The sequence below is a fragment of the Rhopalosiphum padi genome, chromosome 3 (genome assembly GCF_020882245.1).
Source record: "Rhopalosiphum padi isolate XX-2018 chromosome 3, ASM2088224v1, whole genome shotgun sequence".
In the NCBI taxonomy this organism is placed as follows: domain Eukaryota; kingdom Metazoa; phylum Arthropoda; class Insecta; order Hemiptera; family Aphididae; genus Rhopalosiphum; species Rhopalosiphum padi.
In genome coordinates, this window is record NC_083599.1 from 14,160,920 (window position 1) to 14,185,943 (window position 25,024).

The 25,024-nt window shown below is 26.8% G+C and overlaps 4 protein-coding genes across 9 annotated transcripts; 3 read left to right on the forward strand and 1 right to left on the reverse strand.

Moving 5' to 3' along the window:
- The first annotated feature begins 48 nt into the window (after positions 1-48).
- LOC132927062 (interferon-inducible double-stranded RNA-dependent protein kinase activator A homolog) lies at positions 49-4,773 on the forward strand. 3 transcript variants are annotated; one of them, XM_060991508.1, is made up of 2 exons: positions 49-123; positions 3,615-4,773. In XM_060991508.1, the coding sequence occupies exon 2, from the start codon at positions 3,618-3,620 to the stop codon at positions 4,629-4,631; it is 1,014 nt and encodes a 337-aa protein (XP_060847491.1). In that variant the 5' UTR covers positions 49-123; positions 3,615-3,617; the 3' UTR covers positions 4,632-4,773. The 3 variants fall into 3 exon arrangements, with proteins under 3 accessions (XP_060847491.1, XP_060847492.1, XP_060847490.1); XM_060991509.1 differs by lacking the exon at positions 49-123 and adding an exon at positions 861-993; XM_060991507.1 differs by lacking the exon at positions 49-123 and adding an exon at positions 1,256-1,847.
- A 2,498-nt stretch (positions 4,774-7,271) lies between these two features.
- Positions 7,272-15,720, forward strand: LOC132927380 (uncharacterized). Of its 4 annotated transcripts, XR_009661713.1 has the most exons (13): positions 7,272-7,520; positions 7,605-7,730; positions 8,331-8,387; positions 8,736-9,011; positions 9,706-9,853; positions 10,488-10,612; positions 11,240-11,473; positions 12,195-12,263; positions 12,421-12,554; positions 13,866-13,995; positions 14,055-14,162; positions 14,243-14,334; positions 14,578-15,719. XR_009661713.1 is itself a non-coding variant. In XM_060991897.1 (9 exons), the coding sequence occupies exons 1-9, from the start codon at positions 7,434-7,436 to the stop codon at positions 12,463-12,465; spliced, it is 1,167 nt and encodes a 388-aa protein (XP_060847880.1). In that variant the 5' UTR covers positions 7,272-7,433; the 3' UTR covers positions 12,466-12,997. The 4 variants fall into 4 exon arrangements, 1 of the variants encoding a protein (XP_060847880.1); XR_009661715.1 differs by lacking the exon at positions 8,331-8,387 and having other exon boundaries at positions 14,578-15,720; XR_009661714.1 differs by lacking the exon at positions 14,578-15,719 and having other exon boundaries at positions 14,243-14,449.
- Positions 15,721-20,699: 4,979 nt separating this feature from the next.
- Positions 20,700-23,598, forward strand: LOC132927143 (uncharacterized). Its single transcript, XM_060991604.1, has 3 exons — positions 20,700-22,528; positions 22,588-22,872; positions 22,930-23,598. The coding sequence occupies exons 1-3, from the start codon at positions 21,818-21,820 to the stop codon at positions 23,179-23,181; spliced, it is 1,248 nt and encodes a 415-aa protein (XP_060847587.1). The 5' UTR covers positions 20,700-21,817; the 3' UTR covers positions 23,182-23,598.
- Positions 23,366-24,613, reverse strand: LOC132924814 (uncharacterized). The gene has a single exon (XM_060989256.1). It carries the CDS (start codon positions 24,611-24,613, stop codon positions 23,366-23,368), a length of 1,248 nt encoding a protein of 415 aa, XP_060845239.1.
- Between the last annotated feature and the right edge of the window lie 411 nt (positions 24,614-25,024).

Genomic DNA, 25,024 nt, shown 5'->3' on the forward strand with positions numbered 1-25,024 from the left:
ACGGGGCTACGTCTTTCTCGTCTCACACACGGTTGTTCCACAATATGGTGAGATTTTATCACGGAGTACTATAGATTGGTGGCGAACGAAACAACTTTTTGTTGTTCTATAGCTGCGGTGAAGGTAAAGGTTTTACCACAAATTAAATAAAATTTAAAATTAGATATAAATAATTTTAATTAATCCGTGGTTTTACACTATTAATATACATAAAGGTCTACTCTTAAAACATATTCATGTTTATTTCGTTTTATTATGATCTATCTAAAAGTCTACTGATTTGCCCTATTGTCAATCATAACAAAGTCACAAAGGCACTGGTTTAGTTGACGTCTGCCACTTATATTTCTCGTATTTTCGATGTGCTAATCATCTTTTACACAATTTTTCTTTTATACTGCAGGTCTGCAGATAAAAAAAGGTACTAAAAATCGCAGTATTAATAATAATAATAATAATAATAATAACACAATAATTAATACAAGAGTATGATATATCGCCATATAAGACATCAGATTATGTGGCGAATTAAATTAAACGGACGCAATCCGTTTAAGGAAATAATGAAAGATATATCTAAATTTTGGCCTCCTGCATATTGCATAAGCTTATCTATTTTTAATTTTACGATTTTTTTAAATTTAAATTTTATAATATTATTCATAAATATAATTTTTCATACTTTTGTATTTATTGTGTTATTATAATTATTATTTTTAAATACTGCAATATAAATTGTATTATTTTTAATACCACAGTTTTTCGTACTCGTTTTATCTGCAGTATAAAAGATGATTTAGCTCATCGAAAACACGAGAAATATAAGTAGCGGGCGTCAACTAAACCAGTACCCAAAATAGATAATATGCCATAAAAATTTGTATATTTTAGTCTTTTTTGCGCATCGTTATATCCGTAGTTTTCACTGTTTTCAGTTTTTCATTGGTGGCCGTCGATCGTTTGGTTTTGGTACGACAGCTGCAACAGTTAACAGTATCTAATATTAATAATATTATATCCACGATCTACATCGTGATCATATCAGTGTGTATGTTCATGGACAACTAATTACTCGTCTAAACGTAAAAAACGTCTAAAATACTTAGGGCCAGTTGTACCGTCTCCGATTAAACTCCGATTAGGCTTAATTACTGATAACAGATATTTTAACCGGGATAATTCGGCCACATATATATATACTAATACTATAATATAATATAATATTATTAGTAAATATTATATCAGCTGTGAATTCGGCCGACTGTGGTTAACTTTAAATCCATCCCATATAAACGATTTTTTTATTAGAATAATAATAAGCAAATCATCGTTTCATCCATGACATAATATATCAGTATTAGGTATGTTACGTTCATAGACTTATAGAAAGTCTATGGTTACGTTAGGCCCAGTCTATCTTGGCGCGCGGTTCCGTAAGTTATATAGCATGACAAAATAGATAAAATAGATATATTTTGTCATGTTATATATTAGTTTATAATATAGTGGTGTGTACCTATGTATTAAATATTTTGTTATGATATTTATTATTTAACGAGTATGATGAGCACACAGTACACATCACTTGGCACTTGATAGGTATCTGATAATTACTTGGAAGCATCAGTCTTGATGATATTGTGATTTACCGTTGCGATTGAACTCGAAGAATCTAAATACTCTAAATTCCGAGCTGATGGCTATCGTGAACTGACATAATCAATCGTCTTCATCTCCGAACGGTCGAACAATTTATCAATCCTATCGTAAAGACGTATTAATCGTATAGGCGGCAGGTCAACTAACAGAAAACGCCCAATTTGAGTTTGTTTTTGTATACACTTCAGGTAAATATTCTCGAGTAGGTACATAATATGTATATTATATACAACTACTTACTTACGGCGTGATATTCGATTTTAAATTATTACTAAATTTAAGTAATATTAGGATCGATCAATGTTTTTGTTTGAATTCTTACATAAGTAAAAATACCTATAATGTTTACTTAGCTAGCAAAATTTACTCGAATCTATAACATTTCCCCCGATATTAATAAAATGTAAAAACAACCAATATTATGTGAATTTTATTTTATTGTATAATAAATTAAAAATTCTCTAGTTTGTTGGTTATAGATACTTACGAGGGTACTTATAACCTATACCCAATATAAACAAAAAAATATATAAATTAATTCAAAATTATTATACAATCAGTTCTGAATTAAGGTTTAAGTAGAAGAATCCAGGAGAAAAAAACCAAAATAATTCCCAATTTTTTTGATTACCTATTTAAGATTTAATAATAAGATAGTGAGATACATCCTATTTTATAGGATGAAATTGTATAAATATAAAATAATATAGTTTATTTTGCAATAGATTTGTAATTTAATAATATAATTTTTATCTTATAAATATTATGCAGGCATGTGGTCAGCGGCATTCTAAATGTATGTGTTTATGACTTAATTTCAGCACATACTGTATAATAATTTTGTATCAAACATATTTTTTTATTTATGTTTGTTTATATCCAATGTAACTTAATTTTATAATTATTGTTTTATTATTTATTCAAGTTGAAAAATAATAATAATTTTTTTTATAATTATTAGTTTTTATTGATTGAAAAATGTAAAAAATATGTATAATGTACTTGGGTTTAAACACAAATTAAATATTTAAAAAAAATATATTATAAAGTGCTAAAGTAAAATATGGAGACTTCAAATTGTTCACAGTCTATCGACATCGTAAATCTTAATTTGGGTTTTAAGTTTGTATTATAAATGTGTAGTGAAAAAATATCTAGGTTAAAATAGTCTATTTATACCTAAAATTTCAAGTCTATGGTTATATATTTTTAAATCAAGAAAAATAGCAATGTTATTTTTGTAGAAAACTGGTTTTGCATTATTATTTTTTATATATATTTTAAATTCTGAGGATTTTATATTTTCAATTGTAAAGTATTAGGAATTTTTAATTTTTACTTCCTCTCCCTCCAAAATATAACATTGCTTCAATTTGTTGCTTCTCAACAAAAATTAAACAATATATCATCAGTGGTACACCAAATGTATTTTTCTGTTCAAAATCTTAAATAACTACATTTATTAATAATTTAAAAATATGTCCTAAAATCAACTATAAAAATAATTTTGTTATAAAAAAAAAATCAGGACATACCTAATTAAATTTTATTAATATCTATAGAAATATGATGTTTGATTTCCTTTCAATTGTATACATTAAAAAAAATAAAAGGTAAATAATTAGTTATTTGTCCGTGAGTAAATGCATAATATTGAAGTATTGGAGAAGATCGAAAATGCACAATGTACAACAATAACATTTAGATATTATTAATTGTTATCTTTAACTAAAAAAAGTATTGTATAAAAATATATCAATATTTTTAGTTTGTATAATTATTTGTATGGTTATCAGAAAATATATTTAATTTATTTTACAAACAAGAATACATTTTATAATCTTCTCTTTATATAAAATCATCATAAAGAAAATATTATATATATTTTTAATATTAACATGTAATAAAATATTATTTATGACCTAGTTAATTTATTGTTATTAATTTTTTTTCAGAAAATGTATGAAGCTAAGGAATTAGATGTACAAGATAAGTTAGCACACATGAATTCATTGATGAAAACTCCAGTCTCCATTGTAGGAGAATACGCCAATAAATATCACCTTGTTCCTCGATATGATCTCATACATAATGGTTGTTTATCTTCTAAGGTCAGATTTGAGTATAGCCTGACTATGGGTAAATATGCTGCTGTTGGTGTAGGGACTTCCAAAAAAGAAGCCAAACAAGAGGCAGCTCTAAATCTACTTGGAATAATGATTGATGATAAACCTGAGTTATTGGATACTGATTTTCAAACATTTAATTCAGATAAGTACATGGTCTCTCAATTTGATAAAAATATTAAAGTTAATGCAATTGGAAAATTAAATGAAATTTGTGTAAAATATCAACTGGAATTGCCTGAATTCAATTTAATTAGAGAAGAAGGAAAATCTCACGCTAAACTATTTACTGTCAGTTGTCGTGTAGCTAAAATTATTGAAATATCATCAAACAAAACAAAAAAACAGGCCAAACAATTGGCTGCTATTCAAATGATAAACAAATTAATGTCTATTGACAAGTCATTGGTTATGGAAGAGAAACAGAATGTATCAGACGCAATGAAAGTTCTAGAACGAGTTGAAATGATTAAATCAGAGCAAATAAAAAAATCTGCATCCATAAATAAAAACATAATTAAATATCATTTAGTTTTAAAAATAACTGAATGGACAAACTCAGATTTATTAAATAAGGTTGTTAATCATTATAACAAATATAATGAATTAGATTTACTTAAACCTTTTAAACTATTATGTAGAATTGTCAACGGATGTGGAATGTACTTGATTGCAAAAACCATAAATACAGAATTATTTGATAAAAATTATAATTGTATATATATTCTTTCCGTAGATAATATATACCCTCCTATTTATGGTTTGGGTATGGCTGACAACATTGAAAATGCTCAGCAAATTGCTGCGAAAGAGTTACTCATTGCTTTTTGTATACTTTTAAAATAACTACATTTCGTTTATTTTTACTCTGATTATTCAATAGATAAAGCGCAAACTAAGCTCTGAATTTTGCCAACTTTTGTGATCATGCCTGAATTAATTGATTTAAAAAGTAAATATTAAGACCATGTAGTATCCACATGTGTTATCTCCGTTTTACACACGTACAACATAGCAAATTTTCGTTCACCAGTTTCAATATTGTGATGTTAGTTTTGGTATTTGAGTGAACTGACCTATTTTAAAATTTAAAGGTAAGATTATTATCCAGGGCCTCACGGAAGAAATTTTAATCATATGTGATTTAAGTTTTGTTATTCTCATGTATATTTCTTAAATTATATTTTAAATTTTTTAACGCATGTAATTAATTGTATTATTTCATATGAGTTATGAGTATATTTTTGTATAATTGTGCTATATTTTTTATGTTTAATAAAAATATAAATACTCAAGTTTACAACATTATATTTTATAACAAATTAAATAGTTATGTGATTATTTTTAAACTATGTAAGAGAAAAATCAAAGCATATTTGAGACTATAATTTATTTTATTTTTTTAATTATATTGAGTCATTAAATAAGGGATTTCTAATACCATTGACAAGTATATATTAAATACATATTAGATTAGGTATGCTATACAATATATGCTCTATATTATATACTATTTACTATAACTATACTAACTCAGTGGCGGATCTACACACGGGCAACCTTTAAATGTAGACTAGTCTGTGGCTGATGTAAAAAAAATGTAGTTAAACGTTGGCTGTGGTAGGCGGTATCAAAATAATTGATAAAACAATCAAAATAATATATGTGTACACTGTACTGTGTAGATAGCATGAATCACACAGCATTGGATATACTTATGTGTCATGTACTCATGTGTGTACAAATTTGTAAAACGTAATACTACTAATACTGAACAAGAACAAACTTGTCCAATTACATACTCGTATTGTACCAATTGATTATCAAAAAGAAAAACATTGAAGCAGAGCTCGTTAAAACCATCGAGTTTGATGAAGTGATTGACAAGTTTGCTTCAACAAAATCCAGAAAAATATGCATCCAGTATGAGGTTACAACTTATAATAAAATATTTGTGTATATATAAATTTATAAACGTAAAATATTTCTATCGTTGATTATAAGTTACCGATCATTTAAAAAAAAAAAGTTTTACAAAAAGTATCCATATAAGTCACAACTGCAGTCAAAAGTTTGGTGATCTATTCAGTTAAAGTTGAAATATTTTATACAAACTAATTAAGAAGTGGTTGTAGGGGAGTGGTGTGGTAATCATACTCGTACAGTTGTTACTATTAAAAATGAAAATAATCCAGACAATCAGTAGCATAGCTGGAGCTTAATATAGGAGGGGAGCTATTAAAGATCGTTGTATACCACAAAATATCGAGGGAAATTAGGCTATAAACGTGATTAAAACCACCAATAAAATATTCCAAGGGAGGGGCCATACACTCATAACCCCTTCAGCTACGTCACAGGAAATAATACCTACTCCTAGTTTTTTGGAAAGCATGAAAGAAGTAAGATATTTATTTGTATAGCTGCAGCCCTTGAACCCTCCTAATATTTTTAACTTAAGTTGTGCCAATGGATATACTTGATAGTTGATGTGCATAAAGTGAATTATTGATGTTTCAACGAAAAGATACATGTAAGATATACCTAAATAACGTAGTACCTATGTAACTTGTTTATTATTATTTTAGATTGTTAGTGGTTGGTAGAACTACTATGTTTTATAAATTGGCGATGCGTATATTCATTTTAATAGTGTTAATCGTGATGGTAAATAAATAGGTACCTACCTAATTTTTTAGATTGTGACTTGTGAGTGCCGAGTGGATTGATTGGAGTGATGAATATATTGATTTATCATTATGTGGTTTTTTTGTATATAAGGACACGATAAGTTGTCGATAAAATGCCTTGATTTTATAAAATGGAGATGGTTTTAAATATCAAACTGATCAAATTTTTGATATTTTATTCTATTAAAAAATAATAATAATAACAATAGATTCTTGAACTTTTCACCAAATGTTTATAGGTATCATATTCATTTTTTTTTATTTATTGAGATTTCAACAATTACATTATACCTATGATAAAATTTAAAAAAAAAATTGCATGATAAATTTTCAATTATTTTTAGTTTATTTTTGTATTAATGTCGATTCAAATTTACCGAGTAGAAATTAAATTAATACAAGATCCCACAAATGGCACAACATATATTATTATATAGTTATATCTATATAAAATTATTAAAAATACATAATATAGTAGGCATAAATGGATAAATGTAATACAACGTCTCTACACTCTATCCGTGACCCATGCCATGACGAGTGAAGTCAAGAAACTAGAAAGGGATCGGTTTACAACTTTACGACTTTACGAGTACAACAAGGAACATATCATGATATAATAAAATATATTATTATTATATCATAGAACATACCATGTTTTATCTTTTAGATAAAATTCACTGTTGTTCGTAATAATAATTATCACGTTATTATCTCGTTCGATACCATATGATAATATGCTCCGTATCACCAGTCACCACATAAATATTAACCATAGTCCATAATATATATTAACATTACTTGGTACTTACTATGTTACTACTTACTGTGTACTGCTTCAGTATATTACTTATAACTACTATGAAAAACACCACAAATCTAGTTGAATAATTCAATTTTAGTTATTTATTTTTATTACTGTAATACAGTTGTATGCTAGCAGTAAGTACAATTCATTATGGTTGATCTAAATATGTTAGAGAACTTTTCATTATTGATTCCAAGCAAAGATTTTAAAACTTGGAAAGGCCATATATTGTTAAGTGTAAGTTACTTTGTTATATTTTATGATTATAATTTCTACAAATGTGGACAATTTTAATTTACAAACTGTAATCATTTCTTGCAGGTACATAGTATTTACGTAGAGATATCTTGCCCTAATATGCCATTACTTGACAATTTAAAAATTAAAATTCCAGAATTTGAAGCCTTCAGTTTTTGTCAATTTGATTTGAATGAAAATGTAGAAATCGTGAGTTACTCTAATATTGTAATATATCTATATAATATTTCTAACTTACATAATACAGTAAAAATTACTACATCGAGAAGTGGTTAAAATGAGATTCTGCTTAGCAAGCTAAACTCCAGGGCCCATGCACGATTATATATGATTACACATTAAATATATGTTTAATACAATCAAAAAACTGAACTATTACCAAGTACTTATGAGCAGATTGTTATCTTTTATTATGTTAATAATGATAATTATGTTTTATGTATATTTATAATTTATACATACATATTTATAAACGCCTTTATACGAGTTGATGTTATCAAGTCTATGATTACAAGTATTGATCAGTGGTTTGATATCTTTCAATCATATTGTATGATCAGTTAGATTTGAGCTTTCAGTACTGGAAAAAATCGGGATTGTTTTGTTATTTTATCGCTTTCTATTTACAACAAGTACTTATTCTAATTGTATACAACTAGTTATTAGTTACATCTTGGAAAAATCCGCCTATCTTTTGAACTTTTTGTAACCGATTTCTACTGTTTATGTTTTGAACTCAAAATTATATATAGTTGTTTACTTATAATATAACATGGTTTTTGTTTTTAGATTAAACAGAAAACTCATTCATTGCCAGAATTTTTAAAGGAATTAATTCCAGTTTTGGTAATACAATCTTATTTATTTTGTTTATTAATTTACGATTTATTTTGTTTACTTCATTCACATAAATAAAAAAGGTGATAAGTTTCTGTCTGGAGCTTCAGGACGTGTTTGTCACCTTTATGTAGTTAATCAATCAACCTAACCAAAAACTACTACTATAAAACCATAAGTTAGTTAGTCCTAAAAGCTTAACTACAATTATTGATCTCTTTACAATCAGTATAAAATCCTAAAAGTTAGCTGACTGTTTAATAAAAATAAATTCTAATGGGCTATCTATTTGGAAAGAATAAAGAATTTTTTGTGAAATGACCGAAATGACTTGATATTTATTATTTTTCTGTTAAGGTAAAAGTTTGGAAAGAAGATCCTTCCACAAACTCGAGAAACTTGAGCTATGTTGATGAAAAGTTCTATTCTTTGATTCAAGAAGTCAATTTATATGGTCAATTTGTGCATGAAATTGACGAAAATCTAAAACACATTACATTTAATGTTTTAGATATGTGTAAGCACAATCATTTTATAAAAATTCTTATACCTGAGGAATATCCCATGGTTAAAAAACAACCATTATGTTTTGAAACTATAATTCCATCAGTTGGTCTGAACTTACTTTTAAAGGTAAATATTTAATTTATTATAGATAAATCTGTGGACTCACGGATTTTTGTTTGATCTAATCATAAATAAAACCCTTTAACAAAAATATCCTCGTTTATAATTTCCTATTAATAGTAATTCATAATGATGAATCTAAAAATTGCACACTTTAAACAGTAATCAATAAGTTAGATGACTTTGTTAGGAAAACTTTATTAAACAAAAAGAAAAAAAAAGATAAAATACTGAACTAACTATACATTTTTTGGTTAAAACCTTACACTTTTAAGATTATAGATAAATCTAAAACTGTACATTTAAACATTTTATAATTATTTAAAAATTTAAATTATTTTTAATGTATCATTTATCATTTATATAAGAAATTATCATATCGCAATAATTACATAAGAATTCAATATTTTTTTACATGTATTGTCATAATAAAAATTTAATTTTCTTTGTAAAAAAATGCCATTTATTTTAAATGGTAAGATGTAAGAATATCACAATTTAAAACAGAATCTAGTGCTTCTATAAAACTTTAAGTTAAACTTGATAATAGTTTTTGACATTCGTCAAATTTATTGTTGACCTGTAGATTGAAAATAGTGTGTGATTTTTTGATGCTACCATATTAAATTATCTCCCAATTTCTGTTTCTAAATTGTTGTTTATAATATGTTAAATATATAATAATTATATTTTTATTTAGATGAACACTATAACAAACTTATTTGAAATGTTTAAGAAGGTCGTTAATGAATTCAATAATTTTTGGAATGTGTACAACGAAATAATTACAACCTGTAATACTATAGGATCTTATACTTTTAAAGATGTTAATTATAGAATACCTATTGGTAAGTGAAAATAATTATTTCAATTCTAAATATTATTAAACTATATTATAATTGATTTCTTCTAATAGTTGTACCATCTCATATTTTGGTGATCTCAAAGATAACAGCTTATTTAAATATTTCACAATTGTTTAGATCTGAAAGTTATTAGAGGGCCAATTGTTAGAAAATTAAAATTTAGTGGGCCAGAGTATAGAGAGCAAAAAAAAAGGTCATTCAAAATATGCATTTTAATTTAGCATTTAGTTTGTTTATAATGTAAATATTAACAATGATAAGGTTTTTGAAAATAATTAAATATAAATAATACAATTACTAATACAAAAAAGACGACAATACGACACAAATGTTATGGAGAAACTGATATAATTGAATAGGTCAGTACAAATAGCTACAGTCAAAAGCTATAAGTATTATACATATACATATATATATATATATATACTATGTATGACATTTAGACATTTAATGATGTTCAATACCAGATAACAATTATTATATCGATAAGATAGAGTATAAAGTATATACTGATATTTTTTTTTTTTTTGAGCATATCCTAAACCCAACATTAGTCTAATATCGAACAACTATAAAATTATGTAATCTTATATTTATAATCTAAATTTTGTTTTAGATAGTCATGTATGTGTTGAGGTTGAAGTTGATCCATTAAATCCTTTGAACTGCCCTAAATTTAATCTTCATGGTCTTCCAGCTTCTATTGAGAAGTTTCAAGAAAGATTAAATGAAATTAATCCAGTTAGTAATTATTATTTAAACTTAATTAGATTATTTTGATTATTTATTTAAATTGATTTATTTTATTTTTTACTCTTAATAAAGAGTAACTTATCTGTTAATAAACAGATAAGTTTTTGAGAAGGATATAATTTTTTTTCTGATTGTAATCGATTTTTCGCAACACTATTGAAATTCGTTACTATAGCGAATAAATTCCCATCATTCTTAGCGGTGATTTAAAAATTATTTTAAAATCGATTTATGGCCAAAAAGATATACGTTTTATTATTAATACTCAAAAACATATCTATGATTCTTCAATTTTCCTAGTAGTGGAAAAATGTCTTACATGCTACTACTACTACTTTTTTTATATGATTAAAACTTGGTAATAATTCTAATATTATTATTATTAATATAATTAATTAGAATATTATATTATTTTCCACTTTGTTCTAAGATATCCATATCTAAATTAATATATATATATTATAATATGAATTTTAATTTATAACTATCATTCTGAAATATTATATGTCAAAAATCAAAGAAATATTTAATTTTTATAATATAGATAACCTAGAATACATAACCTTATGTATTTCAATAAATCTAATTAATGTTCATTTACTTTTTTATGTATAGAGTTTGATTTGGAGTACTGAAAACAGTTTTAAAGAAAATATTCTGAATGTATTTCAAGTTGCTACACTTCAGTTACAATACAAAGAAGATAACTCAGAACATTGTATTGCAAGTCAAAATGATTTGATTTGTTGTATATGCTACGATCAATTAGATACAACTATAAAAAAACAAACAAAATCATGTGTTAATGATAAATGTGACGCATTGTATCATATGTCATGTATCTGTGAGGTATTGTTTATTATTATTTATTTAATTTTGTTAAGTAAAAACAATGTTCATAATACAATGATGTAGCCAGACATTTTATATGGGGAGGGGGCTAAGTCTTACAAAAAATACAAATACAATATTTCTTTTATTTACACTTTTTTTAAAATTATATTTTTAATTAATTATGCAACAAATTTTATAGGTATATACATTTTTATTTATTTATTATGGCTCCAATGTTCTAACTACATCCTTCTTGAGCGTTTTGAGAAAAAGTTTGTATGAAATCTGCTTCTTTAAGTCTAACACATTTTTTTTTTTTTTATATTTGCCTTTGCCAATGATAGTTATTAGTATAACTGTAAAAGGTAGGCTCCGAGGCTCATATTATTGAAGTATCGTTCTATAAATTTATTAACCCTGACTGTGATTAACTAATCATATTATCATGATAATATCACAGAATAAATGAAATTATAAAGAATATAAGAAGCACAGATACGTTGTATTTTATCAAAGTGACACTTCTGAGTTATGGTTATTCTATAATTTAAATTTTGATAAGGATTACTGATAATATGTGTTAATAGACAATATTTTAATATTTTTTATTATAAATTATAATGTACATCAAGTAACAACGGCTATAATGGCTAAAATAAACACAGTCAATGGGAGGGGGGCTATAACCCCCTTAGCCCCCTTGGTTACGCCTCTGACATAATATATTTTTTTTTAGTGGTTACTGAATTCTGGTAGTACACCAATGTTTGAACATTTGCAAGGAAAATGTCCTCAATGTGAAGAAGTAAGTATAAATAACTTAAAATTGAATTTCTAAAGTTAATAATTTCATTTGATTAAAACTATACTTACGATTCTATTATAATGTAAGAGTATGTTAATCAATTTATTAAATAATAAAAATGAATGATAGATAAAATTTAAATTTGCTTATTTTTTAGGACATGCTGGTAGCTTTGGAAAATTTTGATTTGATTAAAACTTGAATTTATGCAGTATAATATTTGGAAATATTCTGAGAAAAATATTAAAAACAGTGAATTCTCAAATCATCAGTCAAAACACATGTCACTTGGTAACAACAAACTAAGTTCATTTATTTAAGAATATATGAAATGCATGTAATATTTTAATGTTAATATATATTTTTATATTTTGTATGTTAATTATGTAAGTTTGAAACTATAAAAAAAAAAAATTTAAAAAATTAAATTATGTTATTTTGTATAGTTTAAGAATTGTATACTTTTACACAGAGATAATTGCAAAATGGCCAAGGCTTATAAATAAAAATGTTATTATTTTATTTTATATTTTTTAATATTTAAAATGTTTAAAATTAATTTAAAAAAATTGTATGTTACAATTATTCAAGAACTGTCTATAAATTAAATACAGAATCAAATGAAAATTTACACTGTGCACTGTACAGCTATGTTATATGTGCTATGGTCAAAATATGACACTTAAATAATAACTTCTATTAAACAACAAATATATATTTTTTGGCTGGACAAATTAACTATTTTTTTAACTTCTTGAAGTTACAAGTTAAGTATAATAAAAAAGTAATCTTGCTTATCCAAAGTCAGTTGTATTTTTTTTTTTACCAAATATTTACAATGCATACTAATTCCTACACAAAATTTGTCAATTAAAAATATTGTATATATATATACACTAAAAGTTCCTAGTTGATACCCAACACTAGATTGATAAGGTTTTGGCCTACTGAGATTTAGTATTTCTGACGTTTGAACACAGCTACAGCTACTGTATGCTTTAATAATTCGATTCAATTATATTTTTTACTAATTTTTGTACCATTATAAAAAAAAAAATTATAAACAAACACTCATTACCAGCCCATATTTTAGACTTTGAGTGACCCACCGAGTTTTATTTGGTAACTCTCGCCAGATCAATCTGACCCTGGTTAATGTATATATTTTTGAGGATTATTTGCCTTATGATACCTGCTGAATTGTTATTACTAGGGCTGTAAATTACATTTGATTTACTACTTTTAAATTTTACAGTTATAGTCTATTTTATTAAACTTACATTTTAAAAATAATTCGTTTTAATTAATTTCATTCAATTATTATTTTAGATAGAAAGTATAAATTTTGTACAAAATAATACAATTTTAAACTTATTATATTATAGACACATTTATAATGATAATCTGAGCAATAAAAATACTAAACAACAAGTAGTTTATACAACTATTGACATTTTTATACGAATCTCAATAACTTATAAGCACAGTGTACATACACTATTATTATGCGTTTATAATAATTTATACTTAAAAAGAAATAATGTATGCATTGTTATTGCTTTCAATAATTAATAGGTAAAAATAAAGATTATTTTATTACAGACATTGATTACGAAAATTCAAACAAAAAAATATATGAATATCACATGAAGACTACATGATAATGATAATACATAGTACTTTTATTCCTGCTAATTTTGAACCATCTCTAAAGTTGATCTCATTTTTAAAAGTAATATATTTTTATTTTGGAATACAGTAATTAGTATATTAAACTTTATATAATTTTAGGTATTGAAAGTAAAATAAAGAACAAATTATGAACTTCAAACAACAATAATAATGTTACTCCACTAATATTGAACATAAATGCTAATGAATACTATGGAGATTCTATCAGTGAGTACTTGAAAATAAGCAGTACTTAATAATATAATGTTTAATTATTAATTATTATAATACATTTAATTTGATTTCAGATTAATTATGCTACGCAAATATGTACAAATTTCAAATATGGGGTTAAACATCTTTAAGGTGGTCTAGTTGTTAAGACTATTTGAAAAATATGGTAAATAAAAAATGTAATAAACTTAATAATCAAAAAATTCAAGTATTATCACTTCCACGAATCATCATGATATACTATACATAACAAATTAAAATTATTTAAGTGATTGAGATGATATTATAAAAGAGTCATCAATATCTCATCATATCTTGTCAAACATTATAAGAAATTAGTAAAATATTTCATAAATTATTTGTATAGTAATTATTATTTAATAAATTGACATTATGTTTTTTTTTTTAGTTTTAAAGGAAAAGAAACATTTTTTAATCTAAGAAGCTGTGATTTTATAAATTATCAAGAAAAACAAAATTTGATATAGTTTATTATAGTCTTCTTATAGTTTAATAATTTGATGTTGTTATTTATTAATACATGTATACATAAAGCAATTATGTATAGAAATTACCAGTTTTTAACATTATATTCAAATATTAATTTATTATATCTATATGTTATAATTTATATTTAGTTAATATAATTTTTTTTATAAAAATGATTCTAATTGTAAAAAAACAAGTTGAAAATTGAATTATTCAGTATTCCTTACATTTTTTTCCTGCAGCAGTTGATATGATTTTTGCTATGCCTATATATATATATATATTGTATTATTGTAATAATGAATGATGTTAATATATATGTTGTCTCTATGTTACAAGAATGTAACATATCAAATTTATGCTCAGCAGAACACGTTTAGCTCCACCAGTTTAAAAATTAGAGTGAATTGGCCTATTATGAAACTTGATGGTAAGAAAATTATCTGTGTTTGTATGTTGGTTTTTACAATAGTTCAATTTTTTAGCAAGTTTTGCATATATAACATAGCGTAAATTAAAAATGCTCATAGCTCGCTTAAAAACTTAATAATCGTAAAAAACCAACATACAAACACAGATAATGTTATTACCATAAAGTTTCATTATATGTTGATTCACTCTAATTTTTAAACTAACGGAGCTTAACGTGATCTGCTGAGCATAAATTTGCTATGTTACGTACTTGTAAGACGGCGATAACACATGCTGGTGTTGCAGCCTCTTAAATTATATTAAAATACCGCTTTACATTTTTCAATCATTTTTTTAATGTAAATATCTTCATTAGCTTATTATTACTTAATATGATTATATTTTCAATTTTCTTTCATCGATATTCAATACTTATATAATTGTTTATATTGTATGGCATAGTATAATAACCATATTTAATACATGCTGATTTTTTACTTATGATTTATAAATTGAATTATATAACCTTTGGTTGCAATATTGTACTACTTATCCAATATTTTTTTTATATGAATAACTATTACTAAATTTGTATATTATACATTTGTATGTAATAATTAGTAAACGTTGTATAGAATTATTAATAATTTACCTTAAAGTTAATATTATATCTGTATAATATTATATTATATAGTACTCTGTACTACTTATATTGAGTTCAGTATGTTTTATATTGAAAAACTTTTGAAATCATTAAATATGGCACAACCATCAACTAAATTAAAATTAATAAAAAAAAAACAGTTCTAACTATCTTCCTAGATACTGCAGCAGAGAATGAATTTGTTGTTTAATTTAAATTTAACTTTTAAATACTGACATTATAATAATAATTTTTTTTATGTTCTTGTTTAGATCTATCATTTAATTTGAATTGAGAATTATTACAGTCAAATGGTTCATTTAATTAAATTATGTGTTACCTATAAAATTATAACAATAATTTTTAATATATTTATATAAAATAATTACATATTATTTGTATATTAATTATAAAAGTTTCATAAAACGTTTACTTTATATAGGTAATTTTAATTGAAAATTCTTCAAACAGTTTATGTTGTAAATTATAAATTGTAATATTTACATTATGTAATTATTACAATAAAACATGAATTTTTTGTTGAATATATTTTCTTTTAACAATATTAAATTTATGTTTGGGAAAACACGGAAATCAAATTTAATTAATATACTGGGTGATTCTTTTATCATTAAACACTCATTATTTATTCAAGTATTGTTTTTTTTTCATTTTTTTATTTTTCAAAATATTTTATTTCATGCCTTTCTCAAACTGTATGAAATTTTAATTTTTTTCATCCTTTTATTTAATAGTGAAATCACTATAAACTTTAAAAACAAACCTATATTTAAAATGTACTAAATTATAGAGCTATTTTTTTTTATTAATTTTAACATTCAAATTATTACTTTTAATAATATTATTTTATTACATTTTAAATAAAGGTTGCCATTTGAAAATCAAAAGTTGATAATGATTTCACTATTAAATATGAGGGTGAAAAAAATAAAAATTTTATATAGTTTTAGAAAAGCATGAAACTTAAAATTTCAAAGAAAAAAAACAATACATGACGAAATAATGAGTGTTTAATGGTAAAAAAATCATCCAGTATATATATATAAGTTATAGTTAAAGTGTTAAATTTATATTCCCATTACTCACACCGCTAATATGTTAAATTGTACACTTGTACAATATATTGTTATTTTACTGTCCAACATAATAATAAATCAGATAGGACTGACGTCTTTGTTGGTGGTTATGGTAGGTAATGACTAATGTTCATGTACGTTAATCATATAATACAATTATTGTTGTATAGTGTACACCGTACATGTATTCTGTACATTTATCATCTTATTATTAAGATTGTCAATAAAATTACTAAAGTTTAGAGTTTAATAATAGTTTTACAGTCACACATGTGTTTACTGTTTGTTTGTCTGTCTCCACTCTGTTATTATAATTATAGCAGTTCTAAAACAACTATACTTTTGATTCCAGTTTACAGTTTACTGTATGTTCAGAAATTTTGTTAGCAGTAGAACTAGTAGAAGCTGTTCTAAATGAAAGTATTACATTAAGATTTGCAACTTCTGTTCAACCACTGGAATCTGGTCAGAGTTTTTTAACTTTTAAGTTCACAAAACTTCTAAATTATACTTTACAAAAATTGATCAGCTCTCTCAAAAAAAAAAACTCTGGCTACGCCACTGATTAGGTATGCAGTATGTTAATTTTTAAAAATCACAGGACTAATGTTTCTTCTGGATCATCGAGTTTATAATATTTTCAAATTCAAATCTAGGTATTTAAGAATTATCACAATTTTTAAATTTCAATCAGTTCTCTGGAAAAAATAAAATAAAATTTGATAACAATAGTATTAATTTTTAAATTGTTTTAATGATTCAAATCAATTTTACTAGTTTTTGTTTTTAGTCACTTCTATGTATAATACTATTAATACTTATTATACTTATGGGTAAAATGGTATTTATAATACATTAACAAATAAAAACATCAGGTACATAGGACATAGCTATAATTATAATTTTCAAATACTTTATTATATATGACATGGTAGTATGGTTACATGGTACCTATCACCTATGTCTTACATTGGTACGATATGTCATGGTAAACCTATACATAATGTAACACTTAAACAGTGGTATGTTAATAATTGCATTCGTAAATCATAAGTATCAGCGTCGGGTTACCCTACAGGCAAAGTAATCAGGTGATTGGAGCGGCAAATTTGGTACACATAAAATATATTTACCTATAATATAATATTAAAACTTGAGACGGTGGCAAATGTCTTGATTGTAGGCGGCAAATAGCTTAATCCGCCACTGATAAGTATACTTACTATGATATTTAAATAAACACAAAATAATACTTAAACATTTGAAAATATTACGTAGTAATATTAATATAATAATATACAGCATAATGCATAAAGAACTATACAACTATAATAGTAATCAAAAAATAATTAAATAATTAGGTAGGTATTTTTAAATTTAAAAACATCAGATTTTGAATAAATTCATGAATAATTAATAATTTGCATGCTTGATGAATCATTGTGTGTACCTAGTTTATCAATACACATTGCAATAAATATTATTAGCAAGTGCCAAATACCTATATGCATCAATTGTCAATTATTAGGTAAATACCATAAAGTAATATTACTCTATGACAAATACACAGTAATAAAACACATAATTTTATATTTGTGAGTAAACACCGATCTTTAATGTAAGTATAATAAAAATAATAATATACCTTCCTTTACTTACCTACTAAAAAAAAACTGTGAATGTAACAATAAGTACGCGCGGATGAAGTGAAACTTCTTTCAGTCATGCAACTGATATTAGGTGTGTATTGGAATGAAATAAAAATAACACACTTTACAATTTAATTTTCAATAGAACTGTATTTTTTTTAATTTTTTAATTTTATAATTTATTATAATAAGTAATTTTTTTATTATTTATTTATAACTAATGAATTAATAATAATAATAATAATAATAACTGTGATGCCGAACGTGCACGACCATCGTATTTTTTTTTTGTACCCTCTGTAAAGAAGTTTCACTTCAATATCAAGTTTAAAGTTGATAGAATGTTCTAAAAAATGTTAAATGATTACGTACCTATATACGGGGTAGGTGCATGGAGTGTTATGTTTAATCTATGTTACTAGTTATCGGTCATAAAGTTCGGGGAGAAAAAGTCTGATATGAAAAAAGCATCATATTTTTTTACTATTATGTAAAAAATTTAAACACACTTTTAGTCAGACAAAAATTTCAAAAACATTAATAATTCAATTCACAAATTAAAATGTATACCTACTACTACTAAATGTAAACGGTACTTAGTTTTGTTTTACAATATTATATACCAAAATGTAATAATATAGTAATATTATTGATCCATATAAAAATAAAAAATAAAAAAAATAAAGTCAAATACAGTTTGAAAATAAAAATAGGTATAATGGAAATCCACTAGATAAGGTTACAAAAATTATTATTTATTAATCAGGTATTAATCTTTTTTTTTTAATATTAGATATTAGCTAATATTTATATTTTATAATTATACATTTATACATAACTACACATACTTATGAATTTCGTTTTTTACATAAGCAGAAAACGAAAAAATCCACAAAGATTGAAAGATATTGTACCGGCGCACTGGCGATGGTGCAACAACCGAAAGTGTTTTAAACATTGAACTAAATGAAGGATGCTAATATGCTATAAATTGAGATTAAAATAATAGTGTACTTAAATAGCACACCACTGACAAAAGATTGACGGGATCACTAAATATTGTTAGATGCGAAAGGGTCGAATAAATTCCTTTTGACTATTCGCGCCTTTACACAGACCATAATAATAATATTAAATATTAACGATTAGTGATATTGATATAATACGGGTTTGTAGCATTCTAAAACCCAATGACTATAATATACTAGTTTGGGTAATGGGTAGGTATAATAGGAATGTACAACGTGTCAACGTATTAGACGTGTAACGGAACCAACTTAAATAAGGAGCGTCATATTGTCATCTGTGTTAACGTGTAATTGTAAATACGCGGTGGACATGACTGAAGATTTGATGATTTTTTAGGGATGCAATTAATTTTATTGTCGGAAATAGGAGAAATATAAGTCGTAAATATCGATGAATTTTATATATAATTATAAAAACATAATTGTATAATTTAATGTCATCGGTACCTAAATTTGAATGATTATTGAATTCATTATTTTGTTATACCTAATTTAGAAACATCATTCTTGGAAGCTTGAAACTTTTCCGTACATTTTTAATTTTAATTTTCACCCGTTTCGCGATGACATTTAAAAAATATGTAGTGCAGATTTATTATAATATTTTGCCTATTATACGTAGGTACCATGAACCTATATTTACACTGTTTTACGGCAATAGCCAATAAGATGCGGGTATTGACTCAAATGTTAATAATATATAATATATATTTTATAAACTATATTTCATATAAGGTATTGTAATTAAATAAATACCTATCTATTAATGACTATTATATAATAAATTCAACGTTTTCGGTAAAAATTAAATCAATCGACTAAATACTAATAGTGAAATAAATTACTATATCGTGAAATGTACTTAGCAATATGCCAATGTGCCAATGTATAGGCTGACAGATCGTGTCTCCGCTCGGAATCGTTTTTCGTATGTACAACAATATATCATTGAAATTTAATTTAACACATCAATTACAGTGACACCTACTCTATACAGTTGAGTGATTTCCACTTGCCCATCATCTTTTTATCATTTACTACGAAAATAGGGACGAACGGGAAAACACGAGGAATAATGTCTATGTAAACTATCATATCAAATTGACTTTTTTAATATTACACAGGTAATTTTTTTATACATACAATATATTATACGACATATGTATAACTATAGTGTAGTAGTTACTACACAATATAATATATTGTAGTAAGTAGTATGAAAAGGGGGATTCAAACACCGCAGCCGCAGCCGCAGCCGCAGCCGCCGCCGCCGCAGCCGCTACGTACGTGACGTAACGTACCCCCCTCACTCTCACCCTCACCCACAGCCGCCGCCGCCGCAGCCGCTACGTACGTGACGTAACGTACCCCCCTCACTCACACCCTCACCCACAGCCGCCGCCGTCAAACGATCGCGTACGTGTGCGACATACGTTTTCAGTTATCACATGTTATCAATAATTTATTTTTATCAGTTATCACACATTATTTTTTTTATCAGTTATCACACATTATTTTTATCAGTTATCACACATTATTTTTATCAGTTAATAACTTATTTTTATCAGTTATCATATATTTAAAAATATAATATTATGGGTTAGAATCGAATCGTGAGGGTAACATTGTATATATATATATTTAAGTACATGCTAAATAATATACATAATCATATGAATATTCTCACAACGTAAAGTTCCCTCTTATATACTTGGGGAAATAATATACAAAAATGTACATTAAGCCTTGATACATAGATACGATCTGCTTATTGTCCCCGACCGGCCACCCACTAATAATATTAAAATGCCTATTAGTGAATAACACACACACACACACACACACATTAATAACTGATATACTTTTGTGTCTAAAATTCCATATTCTCTCATGTCGTCAGGATGACGCCGACTCATAATGTATATCCTTAAACCATCACAGATCCATATTCAATTCATCGATAATCACACAATACCTTGCAAAAACTCTACCGTCGCCACCCCCTACGTTTGGCGTCGGGTTGACAATAAGATACACCTTATTTAATAAACTAAATGACTCTATAGAAATTCACACTAACTGCTCGTCTTTACGAGGTGGCGCCGACTCATAATGTATATCCTTAAACCACCTCTCACATTCCAGCAAAATCCATTAATACGTGAAAAATGCCCCCCCCCCTATTATAGAGACTCCTGACTTAAAGAGTCGGTGTCTGTTTAGTCCGTCTGCTACCCTAAACTGGTGTACACGTAGTTTTCGTTCGCTCCGTCTTTATAAATTTTAGTGTTTTTTAAAGTGTGTGTTTTTATTTTCAAAAATAATTTTAATCATGGCTGGTTCAATTGGAAACATGGCTAAAGTGTACAAGAAAAATTTCACATATGTACCACCAACACCGCCTGCAGAGCTCATCGACTGTAATAATTTCATATTAGACTTCACCGGCCGTAAGTTTTTGAATGTAGGACTTGATCCTACGGACGAATTCAACACCGTAGTACAAATAATCACACCATCGCGGTATATTAATATGCCAGCCGACTTTCTAAGACGTATATTTTCCCTGATGGGGAATATATTGTCGTTTATTTTGGACCAACCGCAAAAATATAAGCGAAATTTATTTCTGGAAACCGAAATTATTTCGCTGTCTAGTATGGTGTATCAAGGGGAAAATATGCTTGTCATCGAATCAAAAACACAAGTCGGGTGTCGAGTATTGTTAAATCGTGCGGATTTAATGAAATTGCAATATGTGGAGGAGAGTATTTTCGAAACGATCGCACGAAAGTCAGCCATCATACGTCCAGTTGTATTAAGGCAATTTGAAATTATTGGAAATTATATAGACCGGGAATTTACCAATGTGCAATCGCCACCGAAAACAGTTGAAGAAATGATCATTTTTATTAAAAACCTTAAGACCGATAAAATCATCTCGAATATCGACTTAAACTTTGTTAGTCAACTGAAAATGTGTGCAGCACGAAAATTAGCTGAACAATGGTCTCAACGATGGAGCGGAGGAATGTCACCAGAGGTAATTAAATTTTAATACTAGCTCTACTAAATAGTTATTTAATTTTTTATTATTTTTAGTTAATCGTTGACCCCATTTCACCATTGTCGCCGACGACATCGTCATCGTATTCACCGTCCATATCCAATCACATAATTATGGCTCCGAAAAAATATTCATCACCGTCCCCTCAATATACCGATGACACCGATGCGCAGCCGCCACCGACCGAACCATGGGATATAACGCCGCAATATTTATTCTCATCGTCCTTTTTCGAAGATGAATGTTCGCAGATAAATCGTACGCAGACAACATATCCAGCAAGCTCCGCATTTGACGAGAACGATGGACCAATTAATGTGGTAATATACATACATTTAATTTTATTATATTTATATTGACAGATTATAATTATTTAGTTTATCAATGAGAATGATGCTCCTACCAGTCTACCATCATCATCATCATTACCGGTGTTCATAGACAATCATTCTACAGGACACGTTTCGAACGAGTACCCCCTATGGTATAATAACCGTATAAAATCTACGGGCCCTGCTGTTGACGAAAACGACGGTCCGTCGTCTCTCAACCACTCGCCATCTATTCTCGACTTCACAGGTGGCAAGCCCACGAAAAAGCGGAACGCAAAACGCAAACTCTTTGAATGATATTGTTTAAATAATTTTGTGTGAAATAAAAAAACAAGCGTGATACTTAAAACAAGTTTTTTTTTATTTATTAGATTAAGTTTTTACAATAAGGTTTACAATTTATATTTTTAAAACAAGGTATAAAATATTTACAAGGTATAAAAAATAATTATAAGATATTTATAAAATATATATACAAGGTTTACAATTTTCTGACATCGCCACTAAACGGATTATAAGTTATAATCTGATCATGTAGTATTAAACAATAAGCTGCAGTCTTTTCTGGAATAACTGTATCGGTTTCAAAGTCTATTCGTAGGTCTACGGTCGATGATTTCACGTTATCATTCTGGTACGACAAATCGACGACGACGATTGGAGTATAGGTTTGAAAAACATGTTTTGATAATAATGGTTCACAATAATCTCGTTCGTAGTATGATTTTTGAAAGTCTGTATAAGCTTTATACAATAAACTGGTAGTATTATTTTTAAAATCGGCTCGAAAGTCTTCGTATGGATACACTTCAGAGTTTAAGTGTACCTTAAGATTTTTTAGTTGACAGTGATCAAATCGACCAGCGTCATTTTCTATATTTTTTTTTCGATCGGTTTGTAATCCAAACAAAATAAATCTAGGTTTTTCAAGCAAGCTGCTAGACTTTATCGTCCATGAATGTGAAGTATTTCGAGGGAGTACCGGATATTCACACAGATCCCAGGTTCTGAACGCACATGATAACGTTTTGCGCGAATCCAATACTTTCAACAGTTTTAATTTTTCTTTATCAGTGACTTTGATAATCGGCATCTTCCACGCCACCTTAGTCAGTACAATCGTAATTTTTTTATTTTTCTCAACGTGTTCGGTGGCTCCGGCACCCACAACACGTATTGCATCCAAATCAGTAGACGAACGATTTAAAATTAGTTGTTGATTGCAATTGAGTAAAATTTTTTTATAATCTTCACAAAAGCCGAATAAATGTTTTAGAGGAATGCATCCGGTAAACACATTATCGGTCATAAAATTTTTATTATCTTCACCGTCCATTGCCGAGTCCCAAGCACAGTTGTCTAATGTATTCATTTCATTTGGAGTATAGGAGCAGAACGCTTTCAAGCAAGACGACACTCCGGGTGATTTTAATTTTTGTATCTCTATTCCATTTATTTCATATCGCATCTCAGAGAATAAAAATGCCAATCCATTATTTGAAAAACGTACGTCTCCAGCAGCATCGGTAGGTTTTTCTACCTTTCCTTCAATGTAAATGAAACTCTCACACGGCAAAGTGTAAGAATCCATATTTTGGATATTTATTCTAATTTCATCGTTATATGAAAAAACCGTGTTTGAATACGGTGTAAACGAATGATATTGCTTTTGTGTTATTTTACAATCATCGACATAGCCAGCAGTCACATCTAAATATGAGTCATCCATCATTGTAACGAACGAAGAAAATTTAAATTATTTTTCGTGAGCTTGGTTTTGTTTTTTTTCAATTTGGACGTAGACTTTTTCAGTGGCGGTTTAGATGTAGACTTCTTCACTGCCGGTACTACACTAACGGGTTTTTTGATGGTAGCAGTATTTATATTAAATTTGAGCGCCATATCACCGCGTTATTTGTAAACGAATTGTAATCGGTTCTCCACGTAGATTTATTAGAAAATCGTTTTGATCTTTTAGTACGATATTTACTTTACTTATTGAAGTCGTGTTGAGTCTGTAAAACACTGGGTGTCTAGGTACCTCAACGATCTTATATCCTGCAGGCACAGTCGGGTAAAGCTCATGTATGGTCTGACTCGGCGCTCCGTCACAAAATGAACCAACAATCAAGTTGCACTC